The sequence below is a fragment of the Mastacembelus armatus genome, chromosome 16 (assembly GCF_900324485.2).
Source record: "Mastacembelus armatus chromosome 16, fMasArm1.2, whole genome shotgun sequence".
Lineage (NCBI taxonomy): Eukaryota > Metazoa > Chordata > Actinopteri > Synbranchiformes > Mastacembelidae > Mastacembelus > Mastacembelus armatus.
Window position 1 is genome coordinate 2,748,422 of NC_046648.1, and position 18,128 is coordinate 2,766,549.

The window sequence follows — 18,128 nt, forward strand, 5'->3', positions numbered from 1 at the left end:
AAAGAGTTTGTTACTTACTTATGAAATGCATTTTTACAAACTGATTTTAATCATATCATTTGACATTAGTGTTCACAAGTTACATAAGCTTAAAGAGGACCAGTCAGGCATATATACAACAGAGATCGTACATTTAAAAATACAAAAGTGATGGAACAAAATATAAAACAAATATCACTTCATTAACTTGCAGCATTTAGAATCCAGCATTTCTGATAAAGTAATAAACACAAGCCTTTACATATTTAGAAAGTAAAATTTTTTTTTTTAAATAGAAAACAATTGCACTCCTTTGTACATTCATAAAGCTGACTTTTTTTTTTTTTTTTTTAAATGAGATGAGCTTTATTTGTCAGCAGTACAACACAAACCAACAAACAGGAAAAGTAGAAAATCCATGTATTTCATTATGAAACCAAATCCTTCCTCTCAAACACTGAGAAAGCAATAATAATAAAAACACAACATCTGCCAGGCTATTTTCATAAAATAGTGCGCTATTTACAACTTAAATAGATTTTCTTTTTTTCACAGACTCTGGTCAAAACGTTTCCAGAAAACATTTTCTCTTTTTATTTTGGTCTGCTTGGAGCACACAGATTTTTTTGTTTTTTTTGTTTTAACCTTTTAAGACCTATTAGATTGAAAGCTGCCGATCGATACTGTACAATCAGGGTGAAGTTATTAGCATCCATTACTACCTCTTTTAATCAAAACCTTATTTTGGCACCGGGCTTTGACAGAAAATCTCAGAGAGAAAGGACAATTTACCTTCCCATCTGACCTCTAGACACTATGTGCATAGCCTCACATCATTTAGTGATATCTTATTGGCATGACATTATCATATGACCCTTGTCTGTTACACTTTCACACTTAATCGTTCATCATCTGACAGTGATGATCATGTCAGTGTCTGTTCATGCTCTTGGTTGCATATATTCCTGTTTGGACCTCCCATTTTCTTATTCATTTAGTGGCTTATGAGCCTTAAAACATGGCTCTTCCCGAAGCATAGTAATAAACATTTTCTCATACATCTTGTGTGCAGATGTGGTTCCTATAATGCGGCTGATCTTCTTCTGGACTTTCAACAGATAGCGTGGTGCCCCCTGGCTGCGCAACACCCTCAGACTGTGAGACAGACCCTTGGCTAGATCCAGGTCGTAGTTAGTTGTCTTCCAGAGGTGAAGAAGCTGCAGGATGTTCTGCCTGGGCAGGCAGGTAGACACCACAGCCTGGACATCCTCCTGCCGAACTCTGACCCCTGGCAGGCTGTTGCTGACCTTCAGGAGGTCATCTAGCGACAGCTTCTTCACGCTGTTGAATCGGGAGACCTTCCTCTCACAGTGGTTCACAGCTGGCAGGACAGGGTGCGAATATTAGTACACAAATTAAGATCCTGAATAAGAACGGGCTCAAATTAAAACATGCATGTTGTTTGTACCTTGAATAATGCCAGACAGCTTGTCCTGGTCCTTGTTCTGATCCCGCCACAGTCTCAGCAGCTGGAGGACTTGTTGCTGAGGGGAGCATGCCTTCTTCAGCGTGTCCATGAACTTGCGATCCACCCTCCGCCCTGGAAGACTTTCCACCAGTCGCTCAAGGGGCAACGAGGACAGTCTCAGCAACACTAGAGACTGAAAGGCAGCCTCCTCACAGAGGGCCACATCTTCAAAAACGAACAGGAAAAAGCCAAGAAAATCACTTCGATTAGTCTTTTCACAGAATGAAAATATGACAGTACAAATTAATACAAATCTTCCATTAAAATGTGCAGTTGCTTGACATATGAGAGCAAACGACATATTTTATGTCTTCGGAACATAAAGCTGAATTCAAAGCGTTAAAACAAAACCTTGGTTAATTCAGCATCGTTGGTGGTTTTTAACCATATGTTCAATCAGTTTAATCTGAATCTTAGTGGATGGTCCTGTATCTCCATAGCAGAATACACATTATGCAGCTAATGCTACAAAAATGCTAAATGCTGCACTGTGTTTAAATAATGGGACACAGCTGATGTTTAGACTAGATTTGGGTGAAGTAATCCAGGTTACATAATTTGATCTTTAAGCAATTCCATCAATCTGCTACAGGTGTGGAAGTGTTTACAAATGTTTTCTGTGTGTTTGGAGTGTTTTGTTTGAGAAGCTGTGGAGGCAAAAACTGAACTGCACGCATATACTGGTACTGGCACAAGCCCTTTGCACATACATGCACATTGTCATGCATGCCATGTTTCCCTGTAATGTGACCAAAGTAGAAACAAGGATTTCCTCTGTTTCAGTTCCCCATTTAACCACTGTAGACATCAGTTTCAGTAGCCAAACCAAACTGGGTGTGTCTCTGTTTCTCCACATTAGCTGAGCTAAGCTATGCTAAAACGTGCTGCTCTTTTCTGCGAAGTTCACTGCACCACATTCCCGTCTACAGTATTTCATCATTACGTCATACATTTTTGCAAGCCAAAATCTCCTGAGCCTTCCTTTTAGGGCAAAAATATTTTAGCGAAGAACAGGGTTTGCTTTTCTTGTCTTACAAATCTGGGAAAGCTTAGATGTACCTGCTCTCATTACCAGCAACGTTACCCGGAAGCAGCTGTATACCCAAGACAGTCAAAGCTAAGGGTGATGTGAAAAGTTCAAATTGCAACTGCTATACAGTGACAAAGCATTTCTACATTCATGTATCTATGCTGGATAATGTTTTCTGATGTAAAACCACATAAATACGAAAGAAAAAAAAATCACTTAGTAAAACCAATATAAGTGCAGTATGGTTGATTTAAAGTGAAGAGGATATTAGATTTGTTTCTCTGATGTCTGGATAATGTAAGCGTGGCTTGCTGTATAATCGACGCTGACATCCTGGTGGTTTTTCCACATCACGTAGAAACTTTGGGAATCCCAACTGCTTTCAATTTCACATTTCTGTTAAAAAATTGCTAAACAGTTCCAGGGTTTGCTGCCGACAGCCTGTGGTTATGTAGTATGCAGGAAGACAATTTGTGAATGAATACTTGAGGAGAGTATCACCCAGCCTGAAGGACAACAGCTTTTTGCGATTTCTTTCTAAGTGTGGTAAACAGTGTGCATGAGCGTGCCACGGTCTGTACATCTTTATGTGTGTGTTCTTCAGTGACTGTGGTTTCTCGGGCTCTGGGAATTCAGTGTCATATCTGAGGTTTCTCCTCTAAAATTAACTGTCAGCATCTGTCACAGTTAAAATCTGACTAACAAAGACTAACTAGCTCGTTTCTTCTCTTATTTCAGTTTGACTCAGTTTCCTCTGTTATTGCAGTTCGAGGATGTAACAGTTCAAGAAGTAATTGATCCATCATGGGTCATTATGAGAGTAGTGTTATAAACATCCCACTCAGCCTTTTATTCTGGCTTTTGTCTCTTGTGTTGGTTTTCAGGCATGCAAGAATTTGGAAAAGAATGAAATCTGGAAAAAGAACCTGACCGAGGAAATCCCCTGCCTTCAGGAATGAAAATGACCACATGTCTGAAATAATTCGGATCTGACTGATTTTAACTTGTTGACAATTGAGGTTTACTCAAAAACATTATCACATGTGTGTGTGTGTGTGTGTGTGTGTGTGTGTGTGTGCTGTTTATACACTGAACAAATAAATCTCTACCATGCTAAAAACGTTTGTACGATTCCCACTGCAGCAGAACTTGAACAGCGCAGAGTATGTTCTCACCAGTGCGGCACAAAGTTTGATGCTGAGAGCACCCCACTGTTGCCGTCTTGTCCTGAGTGTCACAGAGGCTGTCTGAAGTGGACGTTCCCCATGTCAGTGTCTTCAGGCCCAAATCTGAGCAGTTTGTGTGGGGCTGACATGGTTCGGTGGAGGAGCTACTGGTGGAGAAATGACCAGCAGGACATCGCTCACACATGGTGTCACTCACTGGTGTACCTGGAAGAGATTCACACAGGATAGTCGTGAATGAAATGAATGAAAACAGATATTTGTGACAGATGTCTACAGCATAAAAATCAGCTTTTAAACCAGAAAAAACCCAACCATCATCATCATCATCATTATCACAATTTTCATCTTACATGTCTGCATTTTCAGTGTGGGAACATGACCTGGACCATTTAACTAATTAGACAAGACGATGTGGTTCCAAGAACTGAAACCACAGCGACATGTGATGATCCATCAGGGCGAGAGATGACTGTAATTCTGAGAATGACTCACATCAATTGTACTCACTGCGGCCTCTCCGTAGTTTCTATCACTTGTCATCAAACCACATAGTGTAAAGCATGAAAACATCTTACAGTGCTGGTAAGACTTTACCTAATGATGATTTATCACTGATGATGATTGGTCAGCAGATTTTTCAGACTGGCTCACAGGAAAACTGATACTCGAAGTTAAAAAACTCAGATGTCTTCAACACGTTGTTTTTTTTTTTATCTAAAATTAAATGTTGTACAGTAAAATATAAGTGAAACATCTCACACCTGCTTTGCTGGAATCTTATCTAAACTAACCCTTTCATTTTGTGCAGATTGTAACATGTTACAGATTTAAGAAGAAAGAAAACATATTTTTGAAGATGTTTGCTAAAACATGTTTGAAACATCAAAAACTGAAATATCTCCTTTACAACAGCATACATCCGTCCCTCTATTATCTACACTACTTATCCCCGGAGAAACAGAACCAACCTTGTGTCTCATCAGACCAGAGAATCCTTTAAAGGTTGTCTGGTGAACAAGCTGTCAAATGCCATTACTGTCAGTTTCACTGCAGTGTGTCTGAATCCTTTTGGAAACGAGAGATTCTGACAGATTTTGATCTTTATTAACATAACTTTACTTTGTCATTAGGTGTTAAGTCTATATTTAAATTTAAATCTATAGCACAATCAAGTGTGTAGAAAGTGGACAGATCTGAATATTTTCTGTGAGTTTTCTCCAGGTGCTCCAGCTTCCTCCCACTGTCCGAAGACATGCATTTTGGGATTAGGTTAACTGGTGACTCTAAACTGCCTGTAGGTGAATGTGAGTGCGAGTGAATTTCTCTCTCTATGTGAAAGCCCTGTGATAGACTGGTGATCTGTCCAGTGCATGCCCCACCTATTTCCTAGTGTCAGCTGGGATTGAGTCCAGCCCACCTCGACCCTGAACTGGACTAAGCGGTATACCAACTGGTCTAACTGTTTGTGTGATTATTTGGTCGTCACTAGACAAGGTACCCATGTACTGAACCTAGTAAAATATCACTTCCTACAATATTTTTTAACTATTTACAGTGATAGTATAATACATTGTACCATGCTGTTACCATGATATCATTACAGTAAATCACCTTCTGACAAATGACCTACAAATACACATGACAACCAATGTTGTGGAACAAGTTTGTGACCACATCCTCATTTTATTTTTGTCTCTAAAGCGTAGAAGTGAAAGTATGTAGGAGGACAAGCTGTGCATATATTAGATTTAACCTTTAGTTTCCGGATGTCGTGGTACAGAATGTTCTTTCTTGAAAACAGCAGCAATTAGGCATTAAAGTGTGAAACCACTATCTGATGTGCAGCAATGAGCTAATGTTACCGAATGAGAATCTGTCAGCTGATCTGTAACATTATTATACACTGGCTTTAACATTTTCAGCATCAGCATGTTAGTGCTTCACTAGGAACAGCTGCAAATGTCACTAAAAGCACGGGTGCTACCGTAGCTCTACTTTGTACCTTATAAGGAAGATAACTAACTACATTAGCTCTAGATGCATTTAACAAACATGCAGAAGAACTGAAATGCATTGGGAATTAAAGATTAGTCTCTCCATTTTAGTATTTATTATCTGATTTTAGCCTTAGCTGAGGTGTATAGTTCTGTCTGCAACTTTTTATGCCTTGAGTTCCCTTGCAAAGCAGGCTTTGAACCGAAAATATATTTCATACATTTTTTACCATTTTCCTGCTTTTTTTGGATTTTAACATTGCATTTTAATTTTCTTTCATTTTCGTAGGTAATGGTGAGTTTTCCAAAAACACAGATAGACCAGACAAAAATGCTTTAAATCCCTCCATTCATAAAGAAATGACACTAAAAATCAGGAGATAAAGGGAAAAGGGTCATAGAACGCATGTGTTGCTGGGAGAGTGAACAATGGGCTTTCTAACATCCTGTGGTTGAAAGGTCTAAACCACAACTCAAGGCATTACATAATAAGTCCGTCAGCCTCAAGGAGGGGAATCCCATGAACTGCTGTCTCATGTCTCCAGGCTTTCAAGTCAGATTGTAGATCTTTGTTAGCAGAACTTCTGGAAATTGTTGTCTCATCTTTGAACCATGTCAGTGCTACATGGGTCAGATAATAACCAGGATCTCTGGAAAATGTTGTTTCATCTATGCCCTCTCGTCTCAGGTCTCAGATGAAGTCATGAGAAGTGTAGTGCCACTTTATGCTGTGGTTCCACTTGAAATATAAGAATCTGTTCACTGGAATGGTGAAATTCACCACCGGGCTCTCTTTATGTTACCCACAGACACTAGTGACGCACTAAGGAGAGAATCTGCAAGAAACATCAGGTCAGATGTTTTTTGCGAAAATGATATGCTCGGTTGGATCTGGAATTTCAGTAACATCCAGTACTGCATTTGGTGCTGTTAAGAAAAAGTAAATGATGCCTACACAGATACAACATTCACGGTGCAGGTTGGAAAAGGTGTGTGAACCTCTTGATTTATGGCATCAACAAAAATGAACCGCAGTCAGGAGTTAGCAAAATCCAATAAATCAATAAAACCAGATCAGGTTGTAGTATAGAGCTGTTCTACATGTAGAAAAAAAAAAACACTCAAATATTGGAATTACATTCAAGAAGTGATGATTTGCATAAAGCTGGAAAGGGTTACTAGGTATTTCAAAGAGTTTAGGAATCATAACTTCACTGTAAGACAAACTATAAATGGAGACAAGTCTGTGCTGTGGCTACTCCCCTACTTGGGAAACCTAGATGATGCAATTCAGAATCTCAATAAGGCAAAAAATATATATATATATATTTCATTGAAGTACAGTACAGAGAGCTTCATGATTTTGTGATGTTTTGCTACATTCATTGAGGAAAAAAAAAAGAAAGATCTCTCCAAGTTCATTCATTTATCTTACAGGATCACGTTGCAATGGCTGTTCGCCATCTGAAGCTCAGAAGAAGCCGGATGACGCAGTGGGACAACGAGCCCAAAGGTCAAAATAAGCAAAAAGAAAATCTATTTATTATTTATTATCTATTTTTGAGTGAATCTGTCCAAGGCATCGTGGTGTGACCTCAGAGAGAGCCAGACCCACCAGATGTCTGCAGGAATACGGCAAAACTAAAGCAGCTTTGTAAGTAAGAATAATCCAGGATTCCTCTTGAACATTGTGCAGGTGAGAAGTGCTTGTTTGAGGCAACTGCTACCAAAGCTGGTTCAGCAAGTTATCAAATCCAAGGGTTCACTTACTTTTTCCATCAGCACTGTGTATGTTCGATGAGTGTGTTAATAAAGTTGGTGGATTATCATGTTTACCATGTTGTGTGAGCCTATACTTGTGACTACAGCTCAGATCACAACATGACTGACAGCTACTAATCTTAACTCTCACAATGATTAAATTGCAATTTTAACAAAAACATTCTTCATGGTAAAACGTATATTCAAGTAGGGATTTAAGAAACAGAGGAACCATGGTGTTAGGAATGCAGGGGAAAGGTCATGCTAGTTTATTGGTTTCATCTTTAGTCATGCTGTAAAGTAATTACATTGCTGTCTGAAGCGGAACGAGTGGTAAATTGTTGAACAGCTAGAGATGACTGGACACAATAATTTAGAACATGCATTTTATGGTTTATTATAATACGACACTGGGCAGAACATTCATGTCAGATAAGAAATGTGAATGTCACCCACATTATTAATATGTATTTGAAGATGAACTAAAATTCTCATAAATACAATTATGATTACTTACTACAAGTAATGGAGTTCATGGAAAATATCTACTTGGTTTTCCATGGCAATGTGAGGATGGCTTTGAATTTCCCCAAACCTAAAGGTTAAGGTTCTCCATTTCAATTCATCCTTTAGACATCAGCATTAATCATTGACCCCTTTGTTTATTAAACCTTTATGGGCCAAAACTTATTGACAACCAAGTCATCCCTCACTTAATCATCTACTGTACTTTAATTTGTTAATAAGACATGCTTTTGTCAGTAATGTTGCAGCACTTGTTCACCTAATTGGAAATCACAAAAGAGAGAAATATCTGTCAGCAGACTACCTATAGCTATAATTGGACTGGGTATACTGGGTGTACTGTACCTTTAATGTACTCGTCTAGTAGCAAACCAAATGAATGTCACAATCAGATGTTTAAAGCAACACTGCCCCACAGCAGCAAAAGCCAGGTGTGGAAATGCAACAGAGAAATTCATACATGTCTGTCTAACATTCATGCATCTCTCTGGGCCTCTGTTTGTCATGTGCATGCACACAACACTTCACCAGAAAGAATTAAGAATTACAGTATTGGTTATTTTATATTTCTTTTAAATACCACACCATGCTTGTGTTAGTTTCTGCGTGTGACAGAAGTAAACAGCCAAATAAAGAACCTTTCTGAGAAAATGCTAGAGTCTGTTTAAAAAGGTGTTTCTGAAAAAAGATTTGTCTGCATCTAGAACAGATATACCTTACAGAACGAGGGGAAGATGGAAGAGACATGATGGAAGGACAGAGCAACTTAATGTGAAAATGTTTGTCTGTACCTTCTTGACAAGCCACTACTAGTATACTAGTAATATATTTGGAATTTAATTGATTTTGAGACAATAGCAGAGTCACGCAGATCATACAGGTGTATACACAGTAACAAACACTCACACACACATATCCACATCCCCATAAACACACCACACTTTTCTCATTTAAGAGATAACCAGCGCTTCCTTCCAGGCTGTATGATGACTGAATTACTACATTTCTGTAGCATGAGAACCTCCTGCTATTCACCAGTGTTTCAGATTTAAATCTGACATATATCCTAAATAGAAAACTAACAAAATAAATGAGTGTGTTATCACATGTAAAACAAAAGCAGTCTGCTGGCACAAGATACTTTATCTGATAAAAGAATCTTAATGTTAATCTGAGTCTTACCTAAAGCTGACACTCCATAGCCAGATGGACAGGTACTGTGTGTGATGCAGAACTCCACCTCTAGGTGGAAACCTGGAGCACACTCACACAGCTGGTCATGAGTGCTGTTACACTGCTGCTTCACTAGCTGTCTCTCCTTACACACCTAAACACAACAAGCACAGAAAAGCATTGTCATACACTGGAAGGGTGAAGGCTGCTGCTGCACGTGTCCCACAGTAAACATAACATATACCAGGGGATAGTTCATATGTACGTATAGAATGAGGTTTTCTTCAACATATAGTTTCTTAAATTATATTAGGGACATAATCAAACAATATGAAAACAACTTAGGGACCACATAACAATAGACAGAGACAGTCTTTATATTACATACATGTAAATTCTCCAGAGTGACAAGGAGGAAAACATCTGAAGGAAGATCATTCTACCACAGCAAGAAGATTCAGGCTTTCATTTTTAGTAACAACAACTGAAGTGGAAACACTGGTTTCAAAAATGACAGGTGCTGTGCCAAAATGTAAACAAACAATATGAGCATGCACTTATGGAAAAGACATCAGGAAAAACACAAATGACTAGCACAAGAGACGAGCCGTCGGATAAAAACATTAAATGGATATTGAACTTTAGCAGAACCAAGATATATTTGGTCGACGTACAAAAGAGATTCATCTTACTGCAAATAGAAAAACTGATATTTCTCATGAAAAGCACAGCCAGTCACAATGCACAAAGAGAAACGTCTGCCAAAAGCAGCGTCGGGGTCAATTAAGAAGGTAACCCAAATGGAAGTACATTTAATAACGATGTCTTTTGCCCTCATACATACCGATGTGCAGTATTGGCAAGTATCCTCCCAGTGCCAGTTCTCAGCAAAATGCCTCTCAGGACAGGGGTGGCACTCTGTGGGCGTGTCAGCGGTGCAGTGTCGTTTCATGGCTGTGCCAGGAGGGCACTGGTCACACAGTAGGAGGTCAGCTGTCACAGGGTCGCGGTACTGGTACTTTGGTGGTACAACCTGCTGCTGGAAGGCCCAGGAAAGAGAAGCTGTGAAGAGCTGTAAGAGAAGGAAACTAGGGTTAGTTTTTAGTCAACAGTGGTGACATTGTCTAATGAATCCCATCTCCTGCACAACTCCTCTTTGGCTAAAGATTGAAGTATTTTTATATTTAGGAGTACTTGCCAAGCCAAAGCTTCCAGTAAGTAAGAGTTGAAAAAAAGGTCAGAGCTGTAAAGTTAAAGCTCAGAGTGGACATGCAGCCCTAAAGTGATTTCCTCTAGGTTTATAAAGTACTGTTCAGGGAGGAAAAATGTCATATATTATTGCACAGGGCCAACCTTTTAAACAACAACAATGGCATATTTTAAATCTTTGTATGTTTGCAGGAGACAGTTTCTTCCTATATTGTCTAAAATCATGCTGATTGTATTGGTAAATGTGGTGAGAATCATTTTATCCTCATTATTTTAGTCTTAATTAGGGGTCCACATTTATTTTATTGTACTTTTGACATCCCCTGCTAATGTCACCTCTGTAACATAGGTCACACTGTAGTTAGTATTGTAGTACTGCAGGATTCAGGGGTGATCTACGGCTCCTTAATAACGCAGTGGAGCAAGAGCACACCACACCCATATATCTTCTCCCCTCTAAAAAGTGTGTGTCTGCCAGCACGCCTCTGAGTTGGACATGTATGAAGCTATTGCCTCAAAAACAAGCCCATGTATCATCGCCTGTGCAAGAACTGAAAAGCTTTGACCAGACATGAAGTGTAAGTTATCAGTTGGTGACCATGTTTGCAGCTGGTTGCAGCCACTTGCAGACCAGATGTCACACAACAGACTACTTCCATCCCAAACGCTGTCAGCCATTGGCTCTGTGGACTTTCCCGTTGGGCAGGATACATCCTCACCACTTTAACAAACTAACAATAGGCCATCTTTGCGTTGCGTGCGTGTGTGTGTGTGTGTGTATGTATGATTCTGTCTGGTTTTCTGCTTTCCACCATGTTTTTGTGTGCATCAAAAACTGAATGAATGTAGACAAGAAACAACTACAAAACATTTGTGCCGTTCTGCATGCAGGCAGGAATAAGTGTTTCATCGAATGTATGTGCATGTGTATTTGGTGGCGTTCATATCCAATTAACATCTCCCTCAGTGTTGGACTGTGTGCTCTGCGGTCTCTTCTCCTGGCTGCTGTTTAAAAAGAGAACTGGTAGAGTTTGCTGGGCTTTCCCTATTCACCACCAGAATACAAAACACTCAGTCGCTCTGTCCTGCAGTTTACCCGCTGCGCACCATTGATCTTTCTTCTGCTTGTATTTGTGCGTATCCTATTTACTTTACAGTGCATAACTTTCAACCACAAAACCCTATCTACTACAGTATGTGTGTGATTGGGTGAAACAAAAGCAAAATCTTTGAATATGTGAGGTTGTGCATATTTCATTCGAGACATATTTGGCCATATTTTTTATCAAACTGTACGTGTTTTTTATGAATAACTTGTTAAAATACAAATATATTCTCATTTTAAACATTGTTCACCATGTAATGATGCACTACATAGAATGAAAAAATGTGTACATCTCTTTAATGTTCTTCTAGTTCTGTTTCTTTTTGCAATGAGGGCATTGAAAAGTAAAATAGATGAAATGGTTTTACACATCATAATAGAAACCAAAGCTTCAAACGGCCTGGGGAGGGCAGCGGTTTTTCCAGCAAAACCTATCGACCTCTGAACACAACATTTGATGGAAGGCATTCATACACAGTAACTTGCTGAAAGTACCATGACTGCATGTGTTTGTTTGTAGCATGGGTGGCCCCAGTGAGAATCAAACCCATAATCACAGTCTAGCTTTTGAAATTAAGAAGTGTGTGTAGACACCATTAAGCCGAAAGACTACAGCCAATCAATTTAGAAACATCATATGGGTGGAGTGTATTGAGGGGCGGACAGAAGGTCACCTGGGTTATTGCAAATGTGGGTATGGTTACACTTGTCGCCTCAACTTTAGTGAACAGAATGAGTTTACTGGCAGAAGTAGACCGTCTAGCATCAGAGCCAATGTCTGAGTACACGTGGAAGTGGTCGGGTCCATGTTGTTTTCAAATCTTTAATACAGCACAGTAGTTTGGCTGGATCCCAACTGTTCTTTATGCAGCCAAGCGAGCAAGAAAAAGAGCGATGTAATTTAACAAGAGAAAGCATCCTAAGACTATGTCACATAACGACACACTGATTTAACACACCCTCACACAGTATGCATTATACAGTGTGTCCAGTGCACAAGCTTTGCTGCTCATTCTATTATCTTTCCCAATTTAATGTGCTTCTACTCCATTAATTAAGCAAATTAATAAAGTAGCAAAGTAATAAAATCAAATAAAAACTGAGCTCACACTAAAGCATATACCACTGTAGTCTGGCCTCCATGCTTTATGCCTAGACAAGGATGTTGAACAGACAATATTAAATGTCTTAAGTAGAACATTCTTTTATCTGGTCATGTCACACGTCCTGCAGAACCACATTTCTCCAGACAAGCCAGTACAGTGGCTTTCTGCTAGTGGAGAAAAGACAAACTTGTTAAGATTTAACTTCTTGTGAAGATGTCCTGTGGCATGTGTGTGAGTCCATTCGTCAGCAACTAAAAGAGATATTGAACTTTTCACCCTCCTTGTCACGTATTATCTGTAATCTGATGACATCATGGACAACCGCTGGAGACCCAAATTACACAGCAGCCAGGGGGAATTGACAGCTATAATTATACATTCAGAACCATCACAGCAATTCTCAGCCAACTGAGTGAAAAGGTTGGATGAAGGTTTGAAGATAATTTTCTATCTTCCACATGCAACATCTGTGAGGACAGCTTTTAGCAAGGCTGCTGTGTAAAGCTGCTTGTTGGAAAAAACATGCTCACTAATTGGCCTTCTCCTGGATAAATAACGGATAAAATAAAAACACTACGTATTTGTACTGGTTATATTGACTTCATCTTTGTTTATATAATCTCTGCCCGTAAATCCTATTTGAACCAAGCTGAGAGAAAACACTCCAATTTTTGTGGACCAGAAGTGATCGTTACCAATTCTGGAACAGAAGACATGTGGTATTAACAGATGTTATCCTCATGAATAACACAAACAAAAGCACAAGTGTACAGCAGTCTGTAAGTGTGGTGATACTCAGAGCAGAACAAGACAAGCAGAAAACCCAAGAGAGACACGGTAGCAAATCCAGTCAGATGTTAACTGAGCTGAGATGTTATTCTCGTCTCTTTTCTGCTGTGCTCCAACAGTGTGTGCATATCAGGTAGATATTTTAGACACTTTAACTACCCTCACATTTATTATTGCTAATTTAATGATGTAATTCTAGTAAATAATGCTAGTGCATAGGCTAGACAGGGTTTGGGTATCTTCCAGGACATATCTGTTGTCAGAATAACATCCACAGTGACGTGTATTGATGCTAGAATGCTTAGTGTGAAAGGATCACCTGCATTAGAGAACTACATAACAGATGGGATGTAGCAGCACAAGCCTATCTGACGGAAACAGCCTTTAAATGATTACATATGCTTTCCAAAGGAGCTTGCACCAGCTAGAGATATGCAGCAATAGTCTTGTTTGGGTAAAAACTTATCAACTCATTAATAAATGAATAAATATAATAAATAATCTGCTAAATTATCCAGACGTATTTAACTAGGATCCAACTACCAGGGTTAATGCTTAGGGTTGTTTCGACTTAGGAACACATTCAAATGCAAAAAAGAATGTGGTGTCAGTCTGAGGGTAGTTTTGAATGCATGGCATGAGGAGAAGAGCCATGTCACACAAGGACCAACCCACACGGCATCAGCTTATCCAACAGGCACATGGCTTCAGTTAACTGTAGAGCGCAGGTGGTCTGAGGGGGGATTCCAGCTCTTGGAAGTGTTTGTACGTGTCCGTGTTAGTTCATGTGGGAGACTGCAGGACATGCTGCCATGCCTCAAGACATCTTACCTCAACACAGAGGTTTAGAAATTACTCATCTAATTTTTAACTGACTCATTATGTCTTTTAAGCGAGAATGACAAAATTTCATTGGTTGCATCTTCTCAAATGTGGCATTTGCTGGTTTTGATTGTGTCAATTTGGGGTTTGGGATAAACTAAATGGAATTTTATTTTTACTATTTTCTGACATTTCATAAAACTTAATTGAGATTAATCAATAATTTGAAAAACTGCACCTCTAAATGTTGATGGTTAAAAGCATCCTGTTCACTTAGTCCAGGGTGTCAGACCAATGCCTATTTTGAAACAAATAGATAAAACTCATCCAGTGTCACATAACTACAGCCACTAGTGACAAGGATTGTCTAACTACTGTATGCTGCTTTATACTTCTATTCCCTTACAGTTCAGTTTCCACTCCAATACATTTATTTGACTAGTCGCTTTACAGATTAGGATTTGAAATAATTAACATTATATAAGCTTATAAAATACAATACGTTGCAAAAAATAAAACCAGCAGTTTCCAACCTGTTTTCTTATACTCCCTTACAAAAACCCAGTATTTCATTGAGACTCCTGATCAGAGAGGTCTGTTTTTAAACCTCTTAGAAAGTTTCATTTAAAGTACTACTATACCTCTGTGAACAGCATAATAACTCGGACTGAAACCAATTATGTGTATGAATTTATTGTTGTATTTGTAGACCTCGTACATTTAAATATATATGAGAACTAGTGAATTACATGTTCTGACTGTTGTTGGCTCATGCTGTTTTTAATATGACCCAGATAAAACAAAGATGAAAATCTGAGTGTGACCATGACATTTCTTTTGCCTATAGTCTTTTTGCTCTTTGTGTCTCTCACTCACTCAGCCCTACACACACACTGAATCATCACAACTGTGCTGCACACATACACTCCCAAAGCACACTTCTGCTACCAGTACTACTGTTGAAGGAAAAACGGGAAGTTCGATGTGTGGAAGCAACTTTCAGAGGTAATCGCTTTCTGAGTAACGTTGGTACTTGTTTATTTATTTAAAACATGGCGATCCTGCATTTTTACACGCCCATTGTATGTCTCCCTCCCCATCTCACATTTACTTCCTCACCCTTTATCCAGTGTTTGTCTAAAAAAAAAAAAAAAAAAAAAAAAAAAAAAAAAAAAAAAGAAATCTGTGAGTCTGTTTGGCCAAGTGGCCTTGTCTCTCCTGTCTGCGTGTGAACCTGCTGCTCGGTTTAGGGAAGTTGGTGGCTAACGCCAACGGCCATAGCAGGGAGGGAAAGAGAGGAGGTGTAAAGATAAAGACACCCTAGATAATAGATAATAATAGATGCTATTCAAAAAGAGCCCATGTAGGGATTAGAGGCTATATTATACAGTAAGATGCATGAATGAAAGGCAGACCAAGAGTTTGATTGCTTAGCAAAACAAGTAGAAACGGAGAGAACATAAGCTCCCCAGAAACTCACTTCTCAGGCAAAAATCATGTGAAACGTCATCACAAAAGTAACAAGACATACAACATTTACTCAAGTTTGGATAGTTGTTCCACAGACATCATCTTGGGCATGGACCCAAACAAAAAGTGTGTGTTTTCAGGAGACAGAAGTCAATCACACGTGTTAGGAGCGCGTGAATGTAGGATGCGCATTTTACTGCTGGACTTCTAAATCAAAACAATGTTTTCCATGTAAAAAAATCTCATAATTTTTCTTTAACAAAAAATTATTTACAAAGTATCTGGGCCTTCATCAAGTGGATGAACAGGCAGAAACGTATGGAGGATCAAAGTGGTGCAGACTGACTTATTGGCTTGATTTTGACAATTAGTCGAGCTTGACTGAATGGTTGAACAACTGACTCAGTTGGCTAAATAGTTATTTGTCTGGCAGAAGTACTATCCAAACGACTGGCTGACTAACTGAATGACTGATAAAGACAAGAACACTACGTCAGAACTTTTGCTATTTGGTTATTTTAGGTAAATTGTAGTGTGCAGACTCCGCTGAGACTAATCAAATACTCTGCAAGGATGAAATCTCATTAATGTGACCCTAAAGTCCACATGCACATACAGTCATTTGTATGTACTGGCTTGATGCAGCATGTTACAAAAATAATGACTTAACTCTCTCCCTGTCTGGCACACGCACGGGAACACGCACGGGAACGAACACACACACACACACACACACACACACACACACACACACACACACACACACACACACACACACACACACACACACGCAACACATGAGGATCAATAGTGGGTCTAGTGTTTTGCAGATATTTATATATTTTCTGTCTCTGCCCTGATACACATCTGTATCTGAACATATGCAAAGCTTGCAAAGGTCCCAACACAGCACAGCATGCAAAATACACCAATGGAAATAACTGATCTCAGCCTGAAGCCGTATGTTTAAAACTTCCCTAAGACGCTTTTGTAGAACAAATTAGTGCACGTCAAACGTTGAGCACAGCACACACCATCTGCTGGCCTGCACACTATGTGACTCTATTTGAGTGTGTTAAGTTTCTTTCATTTAAAACACACTATGCTAAAAGCAATAAAACATGACCCAACGTAAACTTTCATTCATTGATTGAAGTCATATATTTTGTATGCTGGTCCATTTTGGTGATAATGAGCAGAACAAAAACACTGAACAAAAAAGGTGGGGAAAGATCCATTCATCATCAAAGGCAAACAACCAGTATAAACAAAGTGCTTTTTGTGCCCAGAGACTGCAGTTTATTTAACCTTCCATTCAATTATTCATTAATGAGAAATTAATTAAACCTACAGAATAAACCTACAGAAGTGGAACCAAACATTAAACATCTGCTACTTAGTCTGTTCTGAAACAGCCGCAACATAAAGGGAACGTTTTCTGTTCAAGTTCACGTTGCAAGTCTGTTATATAATATGGCATTATATTATTTTGTGGCCCTATACATGATAATTATTCATGACAGCCTTGACAAAGTGGGCTGAGTCTAGGTGTAGTTCCCCTGATATTTAACAAGGCAAATCTATCCCAGTGAGTCACAAAGCTCTTTACCTAATGAAAATATAATGTACACACACAAGACAAATGCTGTAAACTAACACACTGTTGTTATTTGACCATATACACTTTGAAATGCGTCACACGTGTCGCTGTCATGGTCCACAGGTAAAACGATCATACTGAAGCTCACAAGGCACTGTGCGACACCTCTAAACTTCTTACGGCTTATTTCTATCCTCAATATCCTCAAACCCAGTGATGCAGTAAAGACCGACCTGGATATCAGCGGCCACCAAAACCTCAACTCTCAAATACCGAGCTGCCCTTCAGAGGACACCGGGACTGTAGTGCTCAGGCTGGCTACTGGCCCCTGGTACCTGCACAGACCCATGCTCTATAGAGGAAACACAACGAGCGAAACCTGAGCTACTTCTGTGTTGTTTTTGTTGTGATCCAGTCTGGACTAAGAAGAGAGACCCCTGTACTCAAATGAATCGCATGTATCTGAAAACGCGGGTAGCGCATCGATAAATTTCCTCGTTTTGCGGTAGTCCCGCCGAAAGAAATAACCCAAAGGTTATTCCTCCAGCCAGAGGGACCCCTGCGCGCCAGCTGATAAGATGAGGCTGTCAAGGAGAAGCGCGTCAGAAACTCTGCTTACTCACCACTAACAGTTTCATGGCCGGGTTGGATTTCGCTATCCGTGCGCTCATGTCCACTGCGTAAAAGTGAACTGCGTTGCGATGGGGTCTCCATCACACATCTGTACTTTTATAGTGCAGAGGGAGAGGGAGAGCGAGGGGGGGAGAGAGAGAGGGAGCATGTGCCCACCCACCGCGCCGTGCACAGCCTTCTCTGTGTTTCCCTCTCTGCCCTCGATCCTAAAAATAAA

General features: G+C 39.5%; 1 protein-coding gene across 2 annotated transcripts in view; it reads right to left on the reverse strand.

Annotated features, from left to right (window-relative positions):
- Positions 1-617: 617 nt before the first annotated feature.
- The window catches only part of LOC113122213 (tumor necrosis factor receptor superfamily member 11B), a 69,645-nt gene continuing 52,134 nt past the window's right edge, over positions 618-18,128 (reverse strand). The window contains exons 1-6 of one of the 2 annotated variants that reach the window (XM_026293361.2): positions 17,902-18,039; positions 10,022-10,249; positions 9,187-9,331; positions 3,713-3,928; positions 1,448-1,672; positions 618-1,360 (exon numbers count right to left, since the gene is read on the reverse strand). In XM_026293361.2, the coding sequence (XP_026149146.1) occupies positions 966-1,360; positions 1,448-1,672; positions 3,713-3,928; positions 9,187-9,331; positions 10,022-10,249; positions 17,902-17,949 (1,257 nt within the window). In that variant the 5' untranslated portion in view covers positions 17,950-18,039 and the 3' untranslated portion in view covers positions 618-965. Of the gene's footprint in view, positions 1,361-1,447; positions 1,673-3,712; positions 3,929-9,186; positions 9,332-10,021; positions 10,250-17,901; positions 18,040-18,128 lie in introns of those variants that run through there. The other variant, XM_026293362.2, reaches the window with a different exon arrangement.